Genomic DNA, 23,261 nt, shown 5'->3' with positions numbered 1-23,261 from the left:
CAGCAATCACAAGAGTAGGAAAAAAGAGTTAGAGCTAACACTGCAATCAGGTCACGCAACTGGCAGTTGCGCCAAAATAGGTCAACACCCTGCTTCGCGATTGGGCTGAGAAAGTGACGTCAATGGTTCCAAATATACATCAACAGCAATCACAAGAGTAGGAAAAAAGAGTTAGAGCTAACACTGCAATCAGGTCACGCAACTGGCAGTTGCGCCAAAATAGGTCAACACCCTGCTTCGCTTCGCTTCGCTTCGCTTCGCTTCGCTTCAAAGGCTGCCTTCGGGCGGCCGCCGAGTGTTAACTTATTCAATTGACTTGTTTATTTGATTCAAGCTTTTGATAAGTGTACTTGGTGGCTGCTTTGAAACTCAACAAAGCCTTCTCCCCTTTCACAAACACTCCCCTTTCACAAGCAACTTCCTCTCCCCCGCTGCAGTCAAAACAAAGCTGTCATAGCGGGTTTTCCCGATTGACAAAAAATTCTTATTACACACTCAGACTATTTGGAGTCGCGTTTGTTCTCCAGTGTCCAATTGCATAAGAATATTCTGGTGATGAATAAACGCGCTTTGTGTCATTAGCATCTAAAGATTTCTTGTTTACAATAGTTGTGTTGATCTGATGAAGCGCGGAACTGATCTTAGGGTTGTCATGGTGAAACACTCGCTTCTGAAACAGTGCTTCCTTGTAGTTATCATGCGATATGCTCGACTTTACAACCTGTTTGCTTACACCCTTTGCTTTTTTAACCACCCCTTTCTCACTTGCAACACTGTACATCTTTGCACGCAATCCAACATACTCCTTAATTATCTTCCCATTCATTTCATCTTTCATCTTTCCAATAACCTTCTTGTTAACATTTGAGTGCAATGGTGATTCTTTAGGGTAGTCGCAAGTGTCATAAAAAGAATCTTTTCCTTTTACTGCAGGACTTTCAGCTTCTAGATCTTTGTAAATGTCATCCGCTGGAATGTCAAGTAAGAATGAATCTGTGTCTGTGTAAAGTACTCTCGATTTGGGATATCTTGGTTTCAAATAATCATACAAAAACTCAAGCATCAACAGTTTTGACAACTCTAGCACAGTAAAGCCTATGAATACTGGTTTGTCAAGCTTGACTACAAGTTTTTTCATTAAGATACCATACAGCTGTTCATGAAAGTATTTAAAGTCTTGATACTGTGGTTTGGATGTCAGCTTGATGGCCTCATTTTCTCTTGTAACAAGTCTAACATCCTTTCTCTTGTGTGGGTTTTCCATTGTCTTACCAAAGCAACTGTTGTTCATCAGTTTAAAAAAGTCTTTCTCTGATGCATCAGCGGCTTTGGTTCTCAGTTCTGTGTTTTTCATGATGTAAGGTTTCATAAACTGTTCTTGATCAAATAAAATTATACGATGAACAGCCTTCAAAATTAATCCATGTCTAATGTAAAACTGTAACAGTCTGTAGTGACACACATACTTCTTTTTGTGAAACAGATTGGGCACCAGCTTTGGAGGTTCTCTTGGGTTTACTTTTAACCTCTCAGCCGCTAAAGGATAATCATTATGTAGATCATGAAGTGATAGTGGGTAGTCTAAGTTAACTTCTAGTATCCATCCCTTTCGACTGTCTGGGCCTGCTTTTAATATTGTCAGCACAACACATTGTGAAAATGGTCCTGAATAGATCTTAAAGTTCCGAAGTGGAAGCGTCTGACACATTGCCCAACCATACAAATTGTTTGCATCTAGATACATGATGTAATTAGAAGGTTTCATAGGATCAAAGTCGTCCAAGTATTTGTTGTTGGCTTTGCAGTAATTGTGTGAAGCCATACTGATTCCTCCACGTAGTCCATTTTCAATCATCTGAAGTGTAGGTAGATCTGATAGCAAGTCAATCTTTACTCCTGTAAATCTAAGAAATGCATCCCAGCTCATGCCTGGTGCAGATATGTAATGTGAAGGATCTAGATTGTAGTGCTTCATACATGTTCTTCTGTAATTCTCAAATATATCTGCAAGTAAACAAACATCAGCCAACAAATATTGATCATGATAATCACCCATTGTATTACATCCTAATTTATTCCATGCAGTCTTAGCGTGTTCATAGTCTTCGTCACTTATACCTTTACCCTTCAGCCGTGAGAAGTAAGCATCCTTTGGTGGTAACTCATCTTCATCAAACCTCCCACGAATCCATGTATTCATATGGATAGACTCCCTTTCTAACTAAGTCACTGTCAAAGTACTTACATGTGATTGGGAAAGCAGTTAGTGATGAAGATAAAGACTCAAGTGTTCCCATCAGATGTTGAGCAGAATCGTAGAAGTATAAACTATTCAGAGTAAAGGCCATGTACTTTTCTGAAGACTGCGCAATGCATCTTGCTTTGTATTCATCAGTTACTGCCTGCATGATCAGATGTGAATCATAACCGCGCAAGTTATGGAAGAAATTTTTGGGGATAGTTAAAAACCTTGGACTTTTCCTTTAACTTCTATAGCTACAACTTCTGTTTGTGTTTTAAGTCGCTTCAACAGTCTTTCTCGGACTTTGATCAGGCCAGTAAATTCTTTACTGGCCAAGACCACCCCTCTTTGACTTGGTCGCACGCGTCTGTTCTTTCTGTTTCCTTGGTGAAAACCAAGGAAACATATCAGGTTCGGGTAGCGGTGAGCTAAACAGAGGCTCTTTCTCGTCAAACATCTCTTTTGTCGTTCTCAGCAACAACAACAACAAAAGTGTTAAACAACTTTTACCTCTAGGAGACTGTCTTTGTAGACTGTAGTGTAGAGTAGGCGGTGTTGTCTTGTGGCTCGCTCAGGGGATTTAGTAAAAAAAAATTAGCCAACACCATCTTTATATATAACCTCCTTACACTATGACATCAGTTACTATTTTTTACAACAACAGCTTTAGACTTGTTGCGTTAACGCATCTCTAAAAAAGTGCTATGAACTTACGGTCATTTACAACAGGGTTTTGGGGGTTAAAAAATAGAAATTATGTCACGGAGCCTTGTACCTTGACTCTTTTTGATGATGAAATACATTGCAAACAAACCACAAGTAGAACTTAACATCCCCTGTAATACCTGTTCGTTGGTTTTAGAACACAAACCAATGACGCATAAAAAACAAACACCTTCAATGTCTTTGTGATTCGGTTTTAAACCAAAACTATCAAAATATTCAATATTCCCCTGACCATCATAATACACACCAACCCAATGAGACCCAACCTTATGTGCTGGGTCTGTGTTTATGACGTAAGACGAGGGGTGAAGCAAATTTATCTCAGAAGGAAGTTGGTCTCTGGCGTAAACACCCATAAACGACCGTCTTGCCACGGGGTGTCTTAACAGTAGGCGAGACATCTCTAGGCCATTCATGATGTAAAATCAGTGATAACCTGCCTACTCCGATCAATTTCTAGCAACGAGTCCATTTCTGCATACACAATAACGTGAACAGGCTCTACCAGGGGTGCACTAAACTTTTAGTTCCAGACGCAAACTCCCACAGTAGTATTCATAGACAATTCTGTTACCGACGTCACCAACACCCACTCCTGTTCCTGCGGTCAAACTAAAGAAACTTCCCACATACTGTCTGTTTTCAAAAGTCTGGTGTTAGTGGTTTTGCAGGGGCTTGTTTTCCATCAACATAGAGGCAGAGAAAATTCAAGTTGTGGGTTTTAAAAGTTGAATAGCTTTTTGGTGTAGATACCGTTAAACGCAGCGCTCTCTACTAGTCCTACTACAACGCGTGTTGGTGGCTGCCTGAGAAACAAATTGTCTAAAACAGCACAAAGGTTTCCACGCGGGATCCCGTAAGATTTCATAACTACTCTTTTTAGAGGGTATTTGGCCGTGGACCTCTCCAGGGCTTTGGCGTGAACAAGACTTACAGCTGGATTTAGTTTTTGCTTTTTTTGACAAAACAAAGAGGCGTGTGTAACCACCGTTAGGTAAAGCAGGGTTTAATCCGTGGGTCATCACATTAAAACTTTGTCAATACGATACATTTCTTTCTCTCCTACTTTTTGTAGTTCTTCTTTGTAAAAAAAAAAACTACCTTGTAGTTCTTCTGCGTTAGCGTCTTTCAGCTTATCGGTCACTGGAGTTGTTTTCAACACACTGCTAACTGTAAATAATTCTTCTGTTCACGCAGGTAAATAACCTTTTTTAAAGAGTCACCGTGTTTTACTTAGTCTCACACGATCACCAACCTGTAGCCTACCTTTGGGTGTTTTTCTTTGGGGGTTGTCCGTACAAAACTTACCAAACTGTTTCTTTGTTAGCGAGGCAAACTTTAACAGGTGTTGGTTTTATACTTCTGTGAAACGAATGGTTATACGCGGGTACCAGGTGTTGTAATTCTTCTACAAATCTTACACGATTAGTGTGTGTAAAAAAGCGCCACATTTTCTCTTTTAAGAGGAACCCTTGTTCTGATTTCCCCCTGATCTGTTCCATGAGTGACTTGTCTTTCTTTCATGCCTCAGTCAATAACCACTCTGTTTTTCAACGACCACGCCTGATCAACTCAAACCAGGACTTTCTTTCTTTTCTCGGTGAAATCAGTGACCATGACATTCTAGAACAAGTTAGACTCGAACGCCCAAACTCTCGGTATTCTGTTCACACCATCATGTCTTCCAGTTTCTATGTCACGCCTTTGTCTGACTTTCCTATCGGATGAGTCTGTGGTAGTCTACCTAACTACATCACAAACACACAGTTCTTGCACAAGTTACAAAAAGACGAGCATCATCATTTTCCTTATACTGACGGTCTGTGTCTCTGTCGCTGTCTTGCTTTGCACAAAGGACCCTTGCCTCATTCTTTGCAAAAACCCACAAAAACCTTGTTCAAACAGTGGACCGGACATTCCCACCAGTTTGTCAAATTAAACAGAGACACACCTACTACAATATAAATTAGAAAAATCTGATCAACAAAACAAAACAAAAAAAACAAAAAAAAAATGTTTTACAAAAATACAATCTCACTACGAGGGGCGCGATAACCAAAAACACTGTACACACCACAAGCAAGAGAATCTCTTGGTATCAGTAGTTGTCTCTTCTAATACGTTAGTAGCAACAGTTGTATCTTCAGCAGACAAGGCGTCCTCAGCCATAACTACTCTGAATACTGTCTAAGACTATCAGCTGAGATCCATGTGTCAAATGACGTTGGGTTTTGTGAACAAGAAACAATTAACAAGTGGCTCTATCCCATTTCCCCCCCTTTCCCTGTCGCGATATAACCTTGAACGTTTGAAAACGACGTTAAACACCAAATAAAGAAAGAAAGAAAATGACGTTGGGTACCCAAACCAATGCACTAAATACTCTTTTTTTCCTCCCTTACCAAGTCGTTCTTTTAGTACTTTGTCAATACGATACATTTTTTTCTCTCCTACTTTTTGTAGTTCTCCTTTGTAAAAAAACCAAACTACCTTGTAGTTCTTCTGCGTGAGCGTCTTTCAGCTTATAGGTCACTGGAGTTGTTTTCAACACATTGCTAACTGTAAATAATTCTTCTGTTCACGCAGGTAAATAACCTTTTTTAAAGAGTCGTCGTGTTTTACTTAGTCTCACACGATCACCAACCTGTAGCCTACCTTTGGGTGTTTTCATCGGGGGTTGTTCTTACGTTTGTTCTGTTTCTTTGTTAGCGAGGCAAACTTTAACAGGTGCTGTTTTTATACTTCTGTGAAACGAATGGTTATACGCGTGTACCAGGTGTTGTAATTCTTCTATATATCTTACACGATTAGTGTGTGTAAAAAAGCGCCACATTTTCTCTTTTAAGAGGAACCCTTGTTCTGATTTCCCTGATTGGGACGAGTCGCTTCTTGATCTGTTCCATGAGCAAAACAAACGCTTCAAAATCAATTTTTCTCACTCCTTTCTTCTCAAAAACAAAGAGTCGGGTGACTTGTCTTTCTTTCATGCCTCAGTCAATAACCACTCTGTCTTACAACGACCACGCCTGAGTTGTCAAAGCAGGACTTTCTTTCTTTTCTCGGTGAAATCAGTGACCATGACATTCTAGAACAAGTTAGACTCGAACGCCCAAACTCTCGGTATTTTGTTCACAACATCATGTCTTCCAGTTTTTATGTCACGCCTTTGTCTGACTTTCCTATCGAACAGAGGGAAAAAAGAAGACCCCTAAAAGACCTCCTTTCAAGTTTGTTGTTAAACGTAACAATCAATATATGTGTCTTTGTACAGACAAACTTCGGTTTCTCGACATCAACAATTTTCTTGCGCCAGGTTTTAGTTATTCCAAGTACCAGGGTTTTTTCTGCTATGAATACGTCACTAGTCTAAGTACACTAGACGAAAGAGAACTCCCACCCCATGCAGCTTTTTTTAGTAAGCTCAAAAACTCAAATATTTCTGATACAGAGTACGCTTTTTGTCAGCGTGTGTGGACTGAAAACAAAATGACGACTTTGAAGGCTTTTTTTGGTGTGGTACAACAACCTAGACACAGTACCGTTTCTGGTTGCTTTGCAGCATCAGATTAGTATGTACGCTAGTCTGCGAGTTGATTTGCTGAAAGACGGTATTTCTGTCCCCGGTGTGACACTGAAGTGTCTGTTTGACACGTTGTCTTCAGATACCTACTTTTCACTTTTTAACGAAAAACAAAAAGACGTTCAAGCACTTTTACGAAAGAACATTGTCGAGGGTCCGTCTATTGTCTTTCACAGATACCACGAAAAAGACAAAACACACATTCGTGGTAATCAGGACAAACCGGTACAGGCTGTTCAGGGATTTGATGCGCTGTATTTAGCTGCACTCATGCAAGACATGCCCACAGAGCACCCTGTCATTCGTAGAAAAGAAAACGCTTTTAAAGCGGAAAAAACAGATCCCTACGGTCAGCTAGCTCGGGAATGGTTGGAGTGGGTTATGGATTCAATCGGGTTGATATAGTGTGATATTTATGTACCTGATCATCTAAAAGAACATTTCAGTGAAATGCAGCCTATTTTCAAAAATGAGTCTGTCAGCTGAGAACAGATCGGGGTTTTTATGAAAGACTACGCTGAAAAAACACAAGCTTTTATCCCAACCACGCCGTACACTTGTAGGGAGTTACCACGGTGAACAAATTCTGCTAGCTACACCCCTCTTGTTTTGGTACGTGCAACACGGGTTGATTGTTAAAACATCACGCTGATCGTAGAGTATCAACCCAAAACCTGTTTCCGTCAGTTTGGTGACAGCGTTTCAAACGCAAGACGAGCAGGAGACCAAGACTCATCAAAAACTATCTTAGCTGAAACTTTCAAACTGCTCGGTAACTCAGTCTACGGGAAAACCTTAACTAACGTGGCCAACCATCGTGATATTCATTACGTTTTGTCTGATAAGGCCTCAAAACTGATCAACAATGGTCGTTTTCAAAAACTAACAGAAGTAACAGATTCTGTCACTGAAGTAGAGATGGTTAAAAAAAATCAACTGGTCACTCCCCTCTCAGATTGGTTACTTTGTTTACCAGTACGCTAAACTACGCATGTTGGAGTTTCATTTTGATTTTCTAGATAAGTTTGTGTCCAGAGCCGACTACCAGCTTTTGGAAATGGATACAGATTCTCTATACATGGCGCTTAGCGCTTCAACGTTAGAAGAGGTGGTTCGTCCTGAACTGCGAGAGCAGTTTTACCAAGTGTATAACCAATGGTTCCCCGCACAAGCCTGTGACCAACCAACATGTTCTAGCATGTGAGGTCTTGTGTCTCTGTCGACAACCAATACTCAGACGTGATCAGTCTCTAACCTAACATTATGTATGACTGACTGTAGAACAACTCGTGTTCGGTGTAAAATGTGACCCTCCACCACGGAATGAGTCGCATGTCACCTTTGCATGATTTTCATATTTTTACATTTTCCTAAAGAGTTTGTTATGCTCTATCCAGTGGTGAAAACCGTTTTAGAAAAGAGCGGAAACTGTTTGAGTTATACGCCTGTGACTAAGGTGACCCTCACACTGTTACCATACACTCTCCGGACTTATATCAAGCCTAGCGCAGAACCGCGCGAGGTGACATGCGACTCATTTCGTGGTGGAGGGTCACAAATGTACTTGCGATGTTTATAACACCTACATAAAACCAACAGGTAGCTATCTGAGTCTAGTTGTTGAAGCTTTTTATATTTTTGTAAATCAACTCTCATCTCTCCCGCCTCACCAGTCGAGCTAACTCCTCCACCCACCCCACACCATTTGTCTAGCACTAATCTAAGCATTAAACCCTAATCAACCCTCGGGGTAGGCAAACCACCTCCTATTAAACTTCTCTAACTGCTGGCCACCTCTGGTGGTTTTATCGGCGAGGGGGCTCCGCAAAGAGTAGGGGTACCATTTTTATCGCCTTATCCTGACACCTCTGATAGTTATTAGCGTCATAAAAGAGACTGCTCCGCGAAGCGCGGATAGTAATCCTGTCATTACCCCAGCTGGAGTGGTCATTAGTACCGAGCAACAGGTACAGGCACATGAAATCACATGACAAAATATAAAACTCAATAAACCGTTTAAACGCAATCCCTCCTTATCACTACTTAAACACAGGCACCTTAACCTATCACCTTATGGACCCTATCCCTGCGGGCCCTGCGGCCCTGCGTGGGTCCGGTTCGTGCGCGATATTACTACTTGTGAGACGGAGGAGGAAAACACGGCTGTAATGATCAGCGGGATGGGGGTAATGGTTATAGTCGGAGAAGTAAAACACAGCTGTGATGATGAGAGGGATGGGGTAGTGGTGTGAGACGGAGGACTAAAACACAGCTGTGATGATGAGAGGGATGGGGGTAGGGTGTCAGACGGAGGAATACAACACAGCTGTGATGTTGAGAGGGATGGTGATAGGGGTGTTAGACGGAGGAGTAAAGCACAGCTGTCAATATGAGAGGGATGGGGTTAGTGGTGTGAAACGGAGGAATACAATACAGCTGTGATGATGAGAGGGATGGGGTAGGGGTGTGAGACGGAGGAGGAAAATACAGCTGTGATGGTGAGAGGGAAGGGGTAGGGGTGTGAGACAGAGGAGGTAAAACACAGCTGTGATGATAAGAGGGATGGGGATTGGGGTGTGAGACGGAGGAGTAAAACACAGCTGTGATGATGAGAGGGATGGGGGTAGTGGTGTAAGACAGAGGAAGAAGACACAGCTGTGATGATGAGAGAGATGGGGTAGTTGTTAAAGACGGAGAAGTAAAACACAGCTGTGATGATGAGAGGAATGGGGGTAGGGGTGTTAGACGGAGGAGTAAACCACAGCTGTCAATATGAGAGGGTAGTGGTGTGAAACGGAGGAATACAATACAGCTGTGATGATGAGAGGGATAGATTAGGGGTGTGAGACGAAGGATAAAAACACAACTGTGATGATAAGGGGGGTGGGAGTAAGGGTGTGAGCTGGAAGAATGAAACACAGCTGTGATGATAAGAGGGATTGGGGTAGGGGTGTGAGATGTGGGAGGAAAACATAGCTGTGATGATGAGAGGGATGGGGGTAGGGGTGTGAGACGGAGGAAAACAACACAGATGTGATGATGAGAGGAATAGGGTAGGGGTGTGAGACAAAGGATAAAAACACAGCTGTGATGATAAGGGGGATGGGGGTAGGGGTGTGAGACGGAGGAGGAAAACACAGCTGTGATAATAAGAGGGATGGAGATAGTGGTGTCAGACGGAGGAGGAAAACACAGCTGTGATGATGAGAGGGATGGGGGTAGGGGTGTAAAACGGAGAAGAACAAGAAATTCCTTCGAGGTAGGAAAAACACCCCCGTTCGTCAAAGGGAAATAACCATTCTCACTGCCACCAACTGAGAAGGTTATTTCCCTTTGACCATTAATATGTCACTCTTAATCTTAATCCACCAATAACTCCCTAACCGTGTGTTTGACTGGTCCCAATTTTTGTAAGGACCGTCTCAGGAATGTATAGAACCTGTTCACCAAGTTTGGTGACGATCGGTCTGTTCATTCTTGAGATCTTTATGCGAACACAAACACACAAACACACAAAAAAACAAACACATCGACCGAAACCTATACACACCCCTATACCGGGTGTGTAACAACACAGCTGTAGTGATGAGAGGGATGGGGGTAGGGGTATGAGACGGAGGAGTAAAACACAGCTTTGATGATGACAGGGATGGGGGTAGTGGTATAAGACGGAGGAGTAACTCACAGCTGTAATTATGAGAGGGATGGGGGTAGGGGTGTAAAACGGAAAATAAAAACACAGCTGTGATGATGAGAGGGATGGGGTAGGGGTGTGAGACGGAGGAGGAAAACACAGCTGTGATAATAAGCGAGATGGAGATAGTGGTGTGAGACGGAGGAGGAAAACACAGCTGTGATGATGAGAAGGATGGGGGTAGTGGTGAGAGACTCAGAAGTAAAACACAGCTGTGATGATGAGAGGGATGGGGGTAATGGTGTGAGACGGAGGAGTAAAACACAGCTGTGATGATGAGAGGGATGGGGGTAGTGGTGTGAGACAGAGGAGTAAAACACAGCTGTGAGGATGAGAGGGATGGAGGAGGTGGTGTTAGACGGAGAAGTTAAACACAGCTGTTATATCAAGAGGGATGGGGGTAGAGGTTAGAGACGGAGAAGTAAAACACACCTGTGATGATGAGAGGGATGGGGGTAGTGGTGTTAGGGATGGAGATAGTGGTGTGAGACGGAGGAGGAAAACACAGCTGTGATGTTGAGAGGGATGGAGATAGTGGTGTAAGACGGAGGAGGAAAACACGGCTGTGATAATGAGAGGGATGGTGGTATTGGTGTGAGACGGAGGGGTAAAACACAGCTGTAATGATCAGCAGGATGGGAGTAATGGTTATAGTCGGAGAAGTACAACGCAGCTGTGATGATGAGAGGAATGGGGTAGGGGTGCGAGACGGAGGAGAAAAACATAGCTGTGATGATGAGAGGGATGGGGGTAGTGGTGTTAGACGGAGAAGTAAAACACAGCTGTGATATCAAGAGGGATGGGGGCTGGGGTAAGAGACGGAGAAGTAAAACATAGCTGCGATTATGAGAGGGATGGGGGTAGTGGTGTGAGACAGAGGAGTAAAACACACCTGAGATGATGAGAGGGATGGGGGTAGTGGTGTGGGACGGAGGAGTAAAACACAGCTGAGATGATTAGAGGGATGGGGGTAGGGGTGCTTGACGGAGGAGTAAAACACAGCTGTGATGATGAGAGGAATATGGTTAGGGGTGTTAGACGGAGGAATAAAACACAGCTGTCAATATTTATTTTTTTAATTTATTTACGAGGATTTATATCGCGCACGTATCTCACCACACAAGGCGACTCAAGGCGCATGTTACCTATTAATGCCATGTGAGATGGAATTTTTTACACAATATATCACGCATTCACATCGGCCAGTAGATCGACTGCCTTTAGGCGCTGCATCCACCTTTCACGGCCTATTATTCCAAGTCACACGGGTATTTTGGTGGACATTTTTATCTACGCCTATACAATTTTGCCAGGAAAGACCCTTTTGTCAATCGTGGGATCTTTAACGTGCACACCCCAATGTAGTGTACACGAAGGGACCTCGGTTTTTCGTCTCATCCGAAAGACTAGCACTTGAACCCACAACCTAGGTTAGGAAAGGGGGGGAGAAAATAGCGGCCTGACCCAGGGTCGAACACGCAACCTCTCGATTCCGAGCGCAAGTGCGTTACCACTCGGCCACCTAGTACCTTATGAGAGGAATGGGGGTAGTGGTGTGAGACAGGAGGAGGAAAACACAGCTGTGATAATGAGAGGGATGGGGCAGTGATGTGAGACGGATGAGTAAAACGCAGCTGTAATGATTAGAGGGATGGGGGTAGTGGTGTGAGATGTAGGAGGAAAACATAGCTGTGATGATGATAGGCAGGTTGTAGTGGTGTGAGACGGAAAAGTTAAACACAGCTGTGATGATGAGAGAGATGGGGGTAGTGGTATGAGACGGAGGAGTAAAACACAGCTGTGATGATTAGAGGGATTGGGGTAGTGGTGTGAGACGGAGGAATAAAACACAGCAGTGATGATGAGAGGGATGGGGGAGGTGGTGTGAGACGGAGGAGTAAAACACAGCTGTGATGATTAGAGGGATGGGGGTAGTGGTGTGAGACGGAGGAGTAAAACACAACTGAGATGATTAGAGCGACGGGGGTAGTGGTGTGAGACGGAGGAGGAAAACACAGCTGTGATGATGAGAGGGGTGGGGGTAGTGGTGTGAGACGGAGGAGTAAAACACGGCTGGGATGATTAGAGGGATGGGGGTAGTGGTGTGAGACGGAGGAGTAAAACACAGCTGTGATGAAGAGAGGGATGGGGGTAGTGGTGTTAGACGGAGGAGTAAAACACAGCTGTGATGATTAGAGGGATGGGGGTGGTGGTGTGAGACGGAGGAGTAAAACACAACTGAGATGATTAGAGCGACGGGGGTAGTGGTGTGAGACGGAGGAGGAAAACACAGCTGTGATGATGAGAGGGGTGGGGGTAGTGGTGTGAGACGGAGGAGTAAAACACGGCTGTGATGATTAGAGGGATGGGGGTAGTGGTGTGAAACGGAGTAGGAAAACACAGCTGTGATGATGAGAGGGGTGGGGGTAGTGGTGTGAGACGGAAGAGGAAAACACAGCTGTGATGATGAGAGGGGTTTGGGTATAGTGTTGTGAGACGGAGGAGGAAAACACAGCTGTGATGATGAGAGTGATGGGGTAGGGGTGTGAGACGGAGGAGTAAACCACAGCTGAGATGATTAGAGGGATGGGGGTAGTGGTGTGAGACGGAGGAGTAAAACACAGCTGTGATGATGAGAGGGATGGGGGTAGGGGTGTGACACGGAGGGGTAAAACACAACTGTTATGATAAGAGATATGGGGGTAGTGGTGTAAGACGGAGGAGTAAAACACAGCTGTGATGATGAGAGGGATGGGGGTAGTGGTGTGAGACGGAGGAGTAAAACACAGCTATGATGATGAGAGGGAAGGGGGTAGTGGTGTGAGACGAAGGAGTAAAACACAGCTGTGATGATGAGAGGGAAGGGGGTAGTGGTGTGAGACGAAGGAGTAAAACACAGCTGTGATGATGAGAGGGATGGGAGTAGTGGTGTGAGACGGAGGAGTAAAACACAGCTGTGATGATCAGAGGGAAGGGGTAGTGGTGTAAGACGGAGGAGTAAAACACAGCTGTGATGATGAGAGGGATGGGAGTAGTGGTGTGAGACGGAGGAGTAAAACACAGCTGTGATGATGAGAGAGATGGGGGTAGTGGTGTGAGACGGAGGGGTAAAACACGGCTGTGATAATGAGAGGGATGGGGGTAGTGGTGTGAGACGGAGGAGTAAAACACAGCTGTTATGATGAGAGGGCTGGGGTAGGGATGTAAGACGGATGAGTAAAACACAGCTGTGATGATGAGAGGGATGGGGTAGGGATGTAAGACGGAGAAGTAAAACACAGCTGTGATGATCAGAGGGATGGGGTAGGGATGTAAGACGGATGAGTAAAACACAGCTGTGATGTTGAGAGAGATGGGGGTAGTGGTGTAAGACGGAGGAGTAAAACACAGCTGTTATGATGAGAGGGATGGGGTAGTGGTGTAAGACGGAGGAGTAAAACACAGCTGTGATGTTGAGAGGGAAGGGGGTAGTGGTGTAAGACGGATGAGTAAAACACAGCTGTGATGTTGAGAGAGATGGGGTAGGGATGTAAGACCGAGAAGTAAAACACAGCTGTGATGATGAGAGGGATGGGGTAGGGGTGTGAGACGGAGGAGTAAAACACAGCTGTGATGATGAGAGGGATGGGGTAGGGGTGTAAGACAGAGGAGTAAAACACAGCAGTGATGATGAGAGGGATGGGGTAGGGGTGTAAGACGGAGGAGTAAAACACAGCTGTGATGATGAGAGGGATGGGGTAGGGGTGTAAGACGGAGGAGTAAAACACTGCTGTGATGATGAGAGGGATGGGGGTAGTGGTGTGAGACGGAGGAGTAAAACCCAGATGTGATGTTGAGAGGGATGGGGTATGGGTGTAAGACAGAGGAGTAAAACACAGCTGTGATGATGAGAGGGATGGGGTAGGGGTGTAAGACGGAGGAGTAAAACACAGCTGTGATATCAAGAGGGATGGGGGTAGGAATTAGAGACGGCGAAGTAAAACGTAGCTGTGATTATAAGAAGGATGGGGGTAGTGGTGTGAGACGGAGGAGTAAACCACATCTGAGATGATTAGAGCGACGGGGGTAGTGGTGTGAGACGGAGGAGTAAAACACAACTGAGATGATTAGAGCGACGGGGGTAGTGGTGTGAGACGGAGGAGAAAAACGCAACTGAGATGATTAGAGCGACCGGGGTAGTGGTGTGAGACGGAGGAGTAAAACACAACTGAGATGTTGAGAGGGATGGGGGTGGTGGTGTGAGACGGAGGAGTAATACACAACTGAGATGTTGAGAGGGAAGGGGGTGGTGGTGTGAGACGGAGGAGTAAAACACAGCTGTAATGATCAGAGGAATGTGAGTAGTGGTGTTAGACGGAGAAGTTAAACACAGCTGTGATATCAAGAGGGGTGGGGGTAGGGGTTAGAGACGGAGAAGTAAAACGTAGCAGTCATTATGAGAGGGATGGGGGTAGTGGTATGAGACGGAGGAGTAAACCACAGCTTAGATGATTAGAGAGACGGGGGTAGTGGTGTGAGACGGATGAGTAAAACTTTACTGATCAGCGGGATGCGGGTAGTGGTGTGAGACGGAAGAGTAAAACACAGCTGAGATTATTAGAGGGATTGGGGTAGGTGTGTTAGACGGAGGAGGAAAACACAGCCGTGATGATGAGAGGGATGGGGGTAGTGGTGTGAGACGGAAGAGTAAAACACAGCTGAGATGATTAGAGGGAAGGGGGTAGTGGTATGAGACGGAGGAGTAAGACACAGCTGTGATGATGAGAGGGATGGGGGTAGTGGTGTGAGACGGATGAATAAAACGCAGCTGTAATGATCAGCGGGATGGGGGTAGTGGTGTGAGACAGAGGAGTAAAACACAGCTGAGATGATTAGAGGGACGGGGGTAGGGGTGTGAAACGGAGGAGTAAAACACAGCTGTGATGTTGAGAGGGATGGGGGTAGTGGTGTGAGACGGAGGAGTAAAACACGGCTGAGATGATTAGAGGGATGGGGGTAGTGATGTGAGATGGATGAATAAAACACAGCTGTGATGAAGAGAGGGATGGGGGTAGTGGTGTTAGACGGAGGAGTAAAACACAGCTGTGATGATTAGAGGGATGGGGGTGGTGGTGTGAGACGGAGGAGTAAAACACAACTGAGATGATGAGAGGGATGGGGGAAGGGGTGTGAGACGGAGGAGGAAATCACAGCTGTGATGATTAGAGGGATGGGGGTAGTGGTGTGAGACGGAGGAGTAAAACACAGCTGTGATGATCATAGGGATGGGGGTAGTGGTGTGAGACGGAGGAGGAAAACACAGCTGTGAAGATGAGAGGGATGGGGGTAGGGGTTAGAGACGGAGAAGTAAACTACAGCAGAGATGATTAGAAGGTTGGGGGTAGTGGTGTGAGACGGAGGAGTAAAACACAGCTGTGGTGATTAGAGGGATGGGGATAGTGGTGTGAGACGGAGGAGCAAAACACATCTCTGATGATGAGAGGGATGGGGGTAGGGGTGTGAGATGTAGGAGCAAAACACAGCTGTGATATTGAGAGGGATGGGCGTAGTGGTGTGAGACGGATGAGTAAAACACTGCTGAGATGATTAGAGGGATGGGGGTAGTGGTGTGAGACGGATGAGTAAAACACGGCTGAGATGATTAGAGGGATGGGGCAGTGGTGTGAGACGGAGGAATAGAACACAGCTGTGATGATGAGAGGGAAGGGGGTAGTGGTGTGAGACGGAGGAGTAAACACAGCTGTGATTATTAAAGGGATGGGGGTAGTGGTGTGAGACGGAAAAGTAAACCACAGCTGAGATGATTAGAGGGAAGGGGGTAGTGGTGTGAGACGGAGGAGTAAAACACAGCTGAGATGATTAAAGGGAAGGGGGTAGTGGTGCGAGACGGAGGAGTAAAACACAGCTGAGATGATTAGAGGGATGGGGGTAGTGATGTGAGACGGAGAAGTAAACCACAGCAGTGATTATGAGAGGGATGGGGGTAGTGGTGTGAGACGGAGGAGTAAAACACAGCTGAGATGATTAGAGGGATGGGGGTAGTGGTGTGAGACGGAGGAGTAAAACACAGCTGAGATGATTAGAGGGAAGGGGGTAGTGGTATGAGACGGAGGAGTAAAACACAGCTGTTGTGATTAGAGGGATGGGGGTGGTGGTGTGAGACGGAGGAGTAACACACAGCAGAGATGATTAGAGGGATGGGGGTAGGGGTGTGAGATGTAGGAGGAAAACATAGCTGTGATGATGAGAGGGATGAGGGTAGGGGTGTGAGATATAGGAGGAAAACACAGCTGTGATGATGATAGGCACGTTGTAGCGGTGTGAGACGGAGGGGTAAAGACAGCTGTGATGATGAGAGGGATGGGGGTAGTGGTGTGAGACGGAAGAGTAAAACACAGCTGTGATGATGAGAGGGATGGGGGTAGTTTTGTGAGACGGAGGAGTAAAACACAGCTGTGATGATGAGAGGGATGGGGGTAGTTTTGTGAGACGGAGGAGTAAAACACAGCTGTGACGATGAGAGGGGTGGGGGTAGGGGTGCGAGATATAGGAGGAAAACATAGCTGTGATGATGACAGGCAGGTTGAAGTGGTGTGAGACGAAGGAGTAAAACACGGCTGTGAGGATGAGAGTGATGGTGGTAGGTGCGTGATCCGGAGGAGTAAAAAACGGCTGTGATGATTAGAGGGATGGGGGTAGGGGTGTGAGACGGAGGAGTAAAACACAGCTGTGTTGATGAGCGGGATGGGGTAGTGGTGTGAGACGGAGAACGAAAACACAGCTGTGATGATGAGAGGGATGGGGTAATGGTGTGAGACGGTGGAGGAAAACACGGCTGTGATAATGAGAGGGATGGTTAGTGGTGTGAGACGGAGGAGTAAAACGCTGCTGTAATGATCAGCGGGATGGGGGTAGTGGTATGAGACGGAGGGGTAAAACACAGCTGTGATGATGAGAGGGACTGGGTAGGGGTGTGAGACGGAGGAGGAAAACACAGATAGTGATGAGAGGGATGGGGGTAGTGGTATGAGACGGAGGGGTAAAACACAGCTGTGATGATGGAGTACGGTTGTAAGACGAAGGGGGAAAACACAGCTGTGATGATGAGAGGGATGGGGGTAGGGGTTAGAGACGGAGGAGTAAACTACATTAGAGATGATTAGAAGGTTGGGGGTAGTGGTGTGAGACGGAGGAGTAAAACACAGCTGAGATGATGAGAGGGATGGGGGTAGTGGTATGAGACGGAGGAGTAAAACACAGCTGTTGTGATTAGAGAGATGGGGGTGGTGGTGTTAGACGGAGACGTTAAACACAGCTGAGATGATGAGAGGGATGGGGGTAGGGGTGTGAGATGTAGGAGGAAAACATAGCTGTGATGATGAGAGGGATGAGGGTAGGGGTGCGAGATATAGGAGGAAAACATAGCTGTGATGACGACAGGCAGGTTGAAGTGGTGTGAGACGGAGGATTAAAACACAGCTGTGATGATGAGAGGGATGGGGGTTGTGGTGTGATACGGAGGAGTAAAACACAGCTGTGATGATGAGAGGGATGGGGGTAGGGGTGTGAGACGGAGGAGTAAAACACAGCTGTGATGATTAGAGGGATGGGGGTAGTGGTGTGATACGGAAGAGTAAAACACAGCTGTGATGATGAGAGGGATGGGGGTAGTGGTGTGATACGGAAGAGTAAAACACAGCTGTGATGATGAGAGGGATGGGGGTAGTGGTGTGATACGGAAGAGTAAAACACAGCTGTGGTGATGAGAGGGATTGCGGTAGTGGTGTGAGACGGAGGAGTAAAACACAGCTGTGATGATGAGAGGGATGGGGGTAGGGGTGTGAGACGAAGGAGTAAAACACAGCTGTGATGATGAGAGGGATGGGGGTAGGGGTGTGAGACGGAGGAGTAAAACACAGCTGTGATGATGAGAGGGATGGGGTAGTGGTGTGAGACGGAGGAGTAAAACACAGCTGTGATAATGACAGGGATGGGGGTAGGGGTGCGAGATATAGGAGGAAAACATAGCTGTGATGATGACAGGCAGGTTGAAGTGGTGTGAGACGGAGGAGTAAAACACAGCTGTGATGATGAGAAGGATGGGGGCAGGGGTGTGAGCCGAAGGAGTAAAACACGGCGAGTGATGATTAGAGTGATGGGTGTAGGAGTGTGAGACGGAGGAGTAAAACACAGCTGTGATGATGAGAGGGATGGGGGTAGCGGTGTGAGACGGAGGAGTAAACCACAGCAGAGATGATTAGAGGGAAGGGGGTAGTGGTATGAGACGGAGGAGTAAAACACAGCTGTTGTGATTAGAGGGATGGGGGTGGTAGTGTGAGACGGAGGAGTAACACACAGCTGTAATGATCAGAGGGATGGGGGTAGGGGTGTGAGATGTAGGAGGAAAACACAGCTGTGATGATGAGAGGGAAGGGGGTAGGGGTGCGAGATATAGGAGGAAAACATAGCTGTGATGATGACAGGCAGGTTGAAGTGGTGTGAGACGGAGGAGTAAAACACAGCTGTGATGATGAGAGGGATGGGGGTAGGGGTGTGATACGGAAGAGTAAAACACAGCTGTGATGATGAGAGGGATGGGGGTAGTGGTGTGATACGGAAGGGTAAAACACAGCTGTGATGATGAGAGGGATGGGGGTAGTGGTTTGAGACGGAAGAGTAAAAAACAGCTGTGATGATGAGAGGAATGGGGGTAGGGGTGTGAGACGGAGGGATAAAACACAGCTGGAATGATGAGAGGGATGGGGGTAGGGGTGCGAGATATAGGAGGAAAACATAGCTGTGATGATGACAGGCAGGTTGAAGTGGTGTGAGACGGAGGAATAAAACACAGTTGTGATGATGAGAGGGATGGGGGTAGGGGTGTTAGCCGGAGGAGTAAAACACGGCTGTGATGATTAGAGGGATGGGGGTAGGGGTGTGAGACGGAGGAGTAAAACACAGCTGTGATGATGAGAGGGATGGGGTAGTGGTGTGAGACGGAGGAGTAAAACACAGCTGTGATGATGTGAGGGATGGGAGTAATGGTGTGAGACGGTGGAGGAAAACACGGCTGTGATAATGAGAGGGATGGGGCAGTGGTGTGAGACGGAGGAGTAAAACGCTGCTGTAATGATCAGCGGGATGGGGGTAGTGGTATGAGACGGAGGGGTAAAACACAGCTGTGATGATGAGAGGGACTGGGTAGGGGTGTGAGACGGAGGAGGAAAACACAGATAGTGATGAGAGGGATGGGGGCAGTGGTATGAGACGGAGGGGTAAAACACAGCTGTGATGATGGAGTACGGTTGTAAGACGAAGGGGCAAAACACAGCTGTGATGATGAGAGGGATGGGGGTAGGGGTTAGAGACGGAGGAGTAAACCACAGCAGAGATGATTAGAGGGAAGGGGGTAGTGGTGTAAGACGGAGGAGTAAAACACAGCTGAGATGATGAGAGGGATGGGGGTAGTGGTATAAGATGGAGGAGTAAAACACAGCTGTTGTTATTAGAGGGATGGGGGTAGTTGTGTGAGACGGAGGAGTAACACACAGCTGTGATGATGAGAGGGAAGGGGGTAGGGGTGTGAGATGTAGGAGGAAAACATAGCTGTGATGATGAGAGGGATGGGGGTACTGGTGCGAGATATAGGAGGAAAACATAGCTGTGATGATGATAGGCAGGTTGAAGTGGTGTGAGACGGAGGAGTAAAACACAGCTGTGTTGATGAGAGGGATGGGGGTAGTGGTGTGATACGGAAGAGTAAAACACAGCTGTGATGATGAGAGGGATGGGGGTAGGGGTGTGAGACGGAGGAGTAAAACACAGCTGTGATGATTAGAGGGATGGGGGTAGTGGTGTGATACGGAAGAGTAAAACACAGCTGTGATGATGAGAGGGATGGGGGTAGTGGTGTGATACGGAAGAGTAAAACACAGCTGTGATGATGAGAGGGATGGGGGTAGTGGTGTGATACGGAAGAGTAAAAAACAGCTGTGATGATGAGAGGAATGGGGGTAGGGGTGTGAGACGGAGGAGTAACACACAGCTGTGATGATGAGAGGGATGGGGGTAGGGGTGTGAGACGAAGGAGTAAAACACAGCTGTGATGGTGAGAGGGATGGGGGTAGGGGTGTCAGACGAAGGAGTAAAACACAGCTGTGATGATGAGAGGGATGGGGTAGTGGTGTGAGACGGAGGAGTAAAACACAGCTGTGATGATGAGAGGGATGGGGGTAGGGGTGCGAGATATAGGAGGAAAACATAGCTGTGATGATGACAGGCAGGTTGAAGTGGTGTGAGACGGAGGAGTAAAACACAGCTGTGAGGATGAGAGGGATGGGGATATAGTGGTGTGAGACGGAGGAGGAAAACACGGCCGTGATCATTAGAGGGATGGGGTTAGCGGTGTAAGACGGAGGAGTAAAACACAGCTGTGATGATGAGAGGGATGGGGGTAGTGGTGTGAGACTGAGGAGTAAAACACAGCTGTGATGATGAGAGGGATGGGGGTAGGGGTGTGAGAGTGAGAAGAAAAACACAGCTGTGATGATGAGAGGGATGGGGGTAGGGGTGTGAGATTGAGAAGAAAAACACAGCTGTGATGATGAGAGGTATGGGGGTAGGGGTGTGAGATGGAAGAATTAAACACAGCTGTGATGGTGAGAGGGATGGGGGTAGGGGTGTGAGTTGGGTAGGGAGGAGGAAAACACAGCTGTGATGGTGAGAGGGAGGGGTGAGGGCGGGGGTGAAATAACACACAGCTGTAGGAATAGCGTTCCCCAGAGAGTCCTTAGTATTATCAACACTGCTAGCGAACACGTGTGTTGCTCTCGATACAGTTTTGTTATTAAAAAGACCTTGAACAGGTTCAAACATTTTTTTGAGGAGACAGTACATCGTCAGGTCTTTGATTCCAGAGGGAGTTTCTGAACGCCTGGTTCCCCAACCTGCACAGGGACGTCTATATGATCCCCCCGCACCATGTAGACACGGTGCACGTCACAAAACAACACACCCAGGGAGGTGACTTGATCGACGTGCTGAAAACTCAACAACAAATCGACAGTGATAGCACTAAGCGTACAGAGGTCAGTGACGTCGTACACATAGACAGAGCGCTGAAGAAAGTCCACTGCTGCATGAATAAGATCAAGGACAAAGCAGAGAGTCAGAAAGAAGTTTTAATAATAATGACTCAAGGCAAATGTGGCGCTGGTTCCCGAAGCCTCTACACTGGGGCAGCCGCCAGGAGCATGAACAGCGACGAGACAGAACCTTTAGTTCTGCAAGAAGACTTAGTTCTGGAGGAAGACTTTGTTGATCTGCTGGTCATTGATCGTAACCGGGGAGTAATGATGGGGGCAATCATACGTCAGACAGAAGAGGACCCTCATGCAGTTCAAGAAGAATTGCGGAAGGCAGCTGGTTACCTGCAGCAAGCTGGAGATGTCGTGAAGCGTTGTGTTCTGGGTGACTTGGACCTACCCCAGCCTGCAATCCACCAGGCCATTCTCCTGCCTCACACGACCAGACGCTGTCTAGTGGAGGCGCTGCAAAACATGGACGATGTAAGTATGCAATACCCCTCCCCCCCCTCCTCTACAAACAAGTCAAGTCAAGTCAATATTTATTTCAAAAACCCCTAGGGTTACATGAATAAAATAAAAATTGCAATAAACACGACAAAAAAGATATATGTATTAATGAGACACAACACTTCTAATTAACCGAAAATGAATCAAGCTTAATTCATAACAAAATAATTGTAATCATATTTTTATTTTTTTACAGGAATGTATGTTTCTGTGTTTGCTTTTGTTTTAATAAAAAAAAATAAAAAATAAAAAAAAATAAACAAACACGTGATCAAATAATCAGAACTCTTTCAAAATACTCTTAATAAAATATATTAAATTCAATAACTTTCGTTTCTTTGTTAATTCAAATAAATGTTTAAATTTGACTGCATTTGAATTTCTACGAAAATACAATGGTAAAAACCTTTTCCTCACATTTTCAAAAAAATGACACTGAAATATATAATGAAATTCATCCCCGAGTTCTCCAGACTGGCATTTAACACATATTCTTTCGTTATGTGGTATATTTAACATTCGGCCTTTCTGTATTGGTAATTTATGATTTAATGTTCTAAAACGTAAAAAAGAGAGTGCTAGGTTATTGGGTAAAATGTTCAAATAATTTTCAAATATAAATGTATCTTTAAACAATCTATAATTCAAACAAGTTTCTTTTTCATTTAATTCTGAAAACCACGATTGTATATATTGATCTTTTAGGCATTGCAACGTTTTCAATTTAAACCATTTTTCAGAACATCGTAAATTAAACTGGTCATGCCAAAAACCACTAAGACCAAGAGCATTTAAAGTTGTTTCAACATGTTTTAAATAGGGTGCTTCATATATGTTATTTACATAGAGGCGATGCAAAAAACGGTACAATACATTTGAAAACTTATTACTATTATTACAATCCACCAATTTGAACCAAAAACTAAATATTCTATTTTTTACGAGGACATCTAGTGGAAATTTGCCCAATTCGCCTAATACCATACACGTTGGGGTCGACTTTCTCAATTTCAAAATAATCTTATAAAAACGTAGCTGCAATTTTGTTGCTAAATTTACCGAATTTGGTCCCCATACTTCACAGCCATATAACATAATCGGTGCAACTATTCTATCAAACAATTCAATTTGTATATCTATGGACAACGACAATTTTCTACACTTCTTTAACAAGCTAAACATTGCTCGAGAGGCCTTATCATATAACAACTTTTGTGATTTATTAAACTTATTATTATAATTAAAAAATAGACCCAAATATTGAAAACCGAACACGACCTCAACTAATTCATCTTTGTATTTGAATACTGGCAAATTTCGTATTTTACCTCTTGAAAAAACAATTATTTTCGTTTTTTTAGCGTTCACCCGCAAACTCCACAGATCGCAGTACTCGGACAACACATTAAGCGATTCTTGTAATGC

General features: G+C 45.4%; 2 protein-coding genes across 2 annotated transcripts in view; both read left to right on the top strand.

The window, feature by feature from the left end:
- LOC138949825 (uncharacterized) overlaps window positions 1–23,261 on the top strand; it is a 484,249-nt gene that overhangs the window by 336,154 nt on the left and 124,834 nt on the right. The gene's annotated exons all lie outside the window — the stretch shown is intronic.
- Window positions 1–23,261, top strand: part of LOC138950251 (uncharacterized) — a 273,339-nt gene that overhangs the window by 245,427 nt on the left and 4,651 nt on the right. The window contains exon 6 of the mRNA XM_070321986.1: window positions 21,159–21,809. Coding sequence (XP_070178087.1) covers window positions 21,159–21,809 — 651 coding nt within the window. The remainder of the gene's footprint in view (window positions 1–21,158; window positions 21,810–23,261) is intronic.

The sequence above is a fragment of the Littorina saxatilis genome, linkage group LG16 (assembly GCF_037325665.1).
Source record: "Littorina saxatilis isolate snail1 linkage group LG16, US_GU_Lsax_2.0, whole genome shotgun sequence".
Taxonomy (NCBI): Eukaryota; Metazoa; Mollusca; class Gastropoda; order Littorinimorpha; family Littorinidae; genus Littorina; species Littorina saxatilis.
The sequence above is the reverse complement of the archived record's forward strand: the minus strand, read 5'-3'. Positions and strand labels throughout refer to the sequence as shown.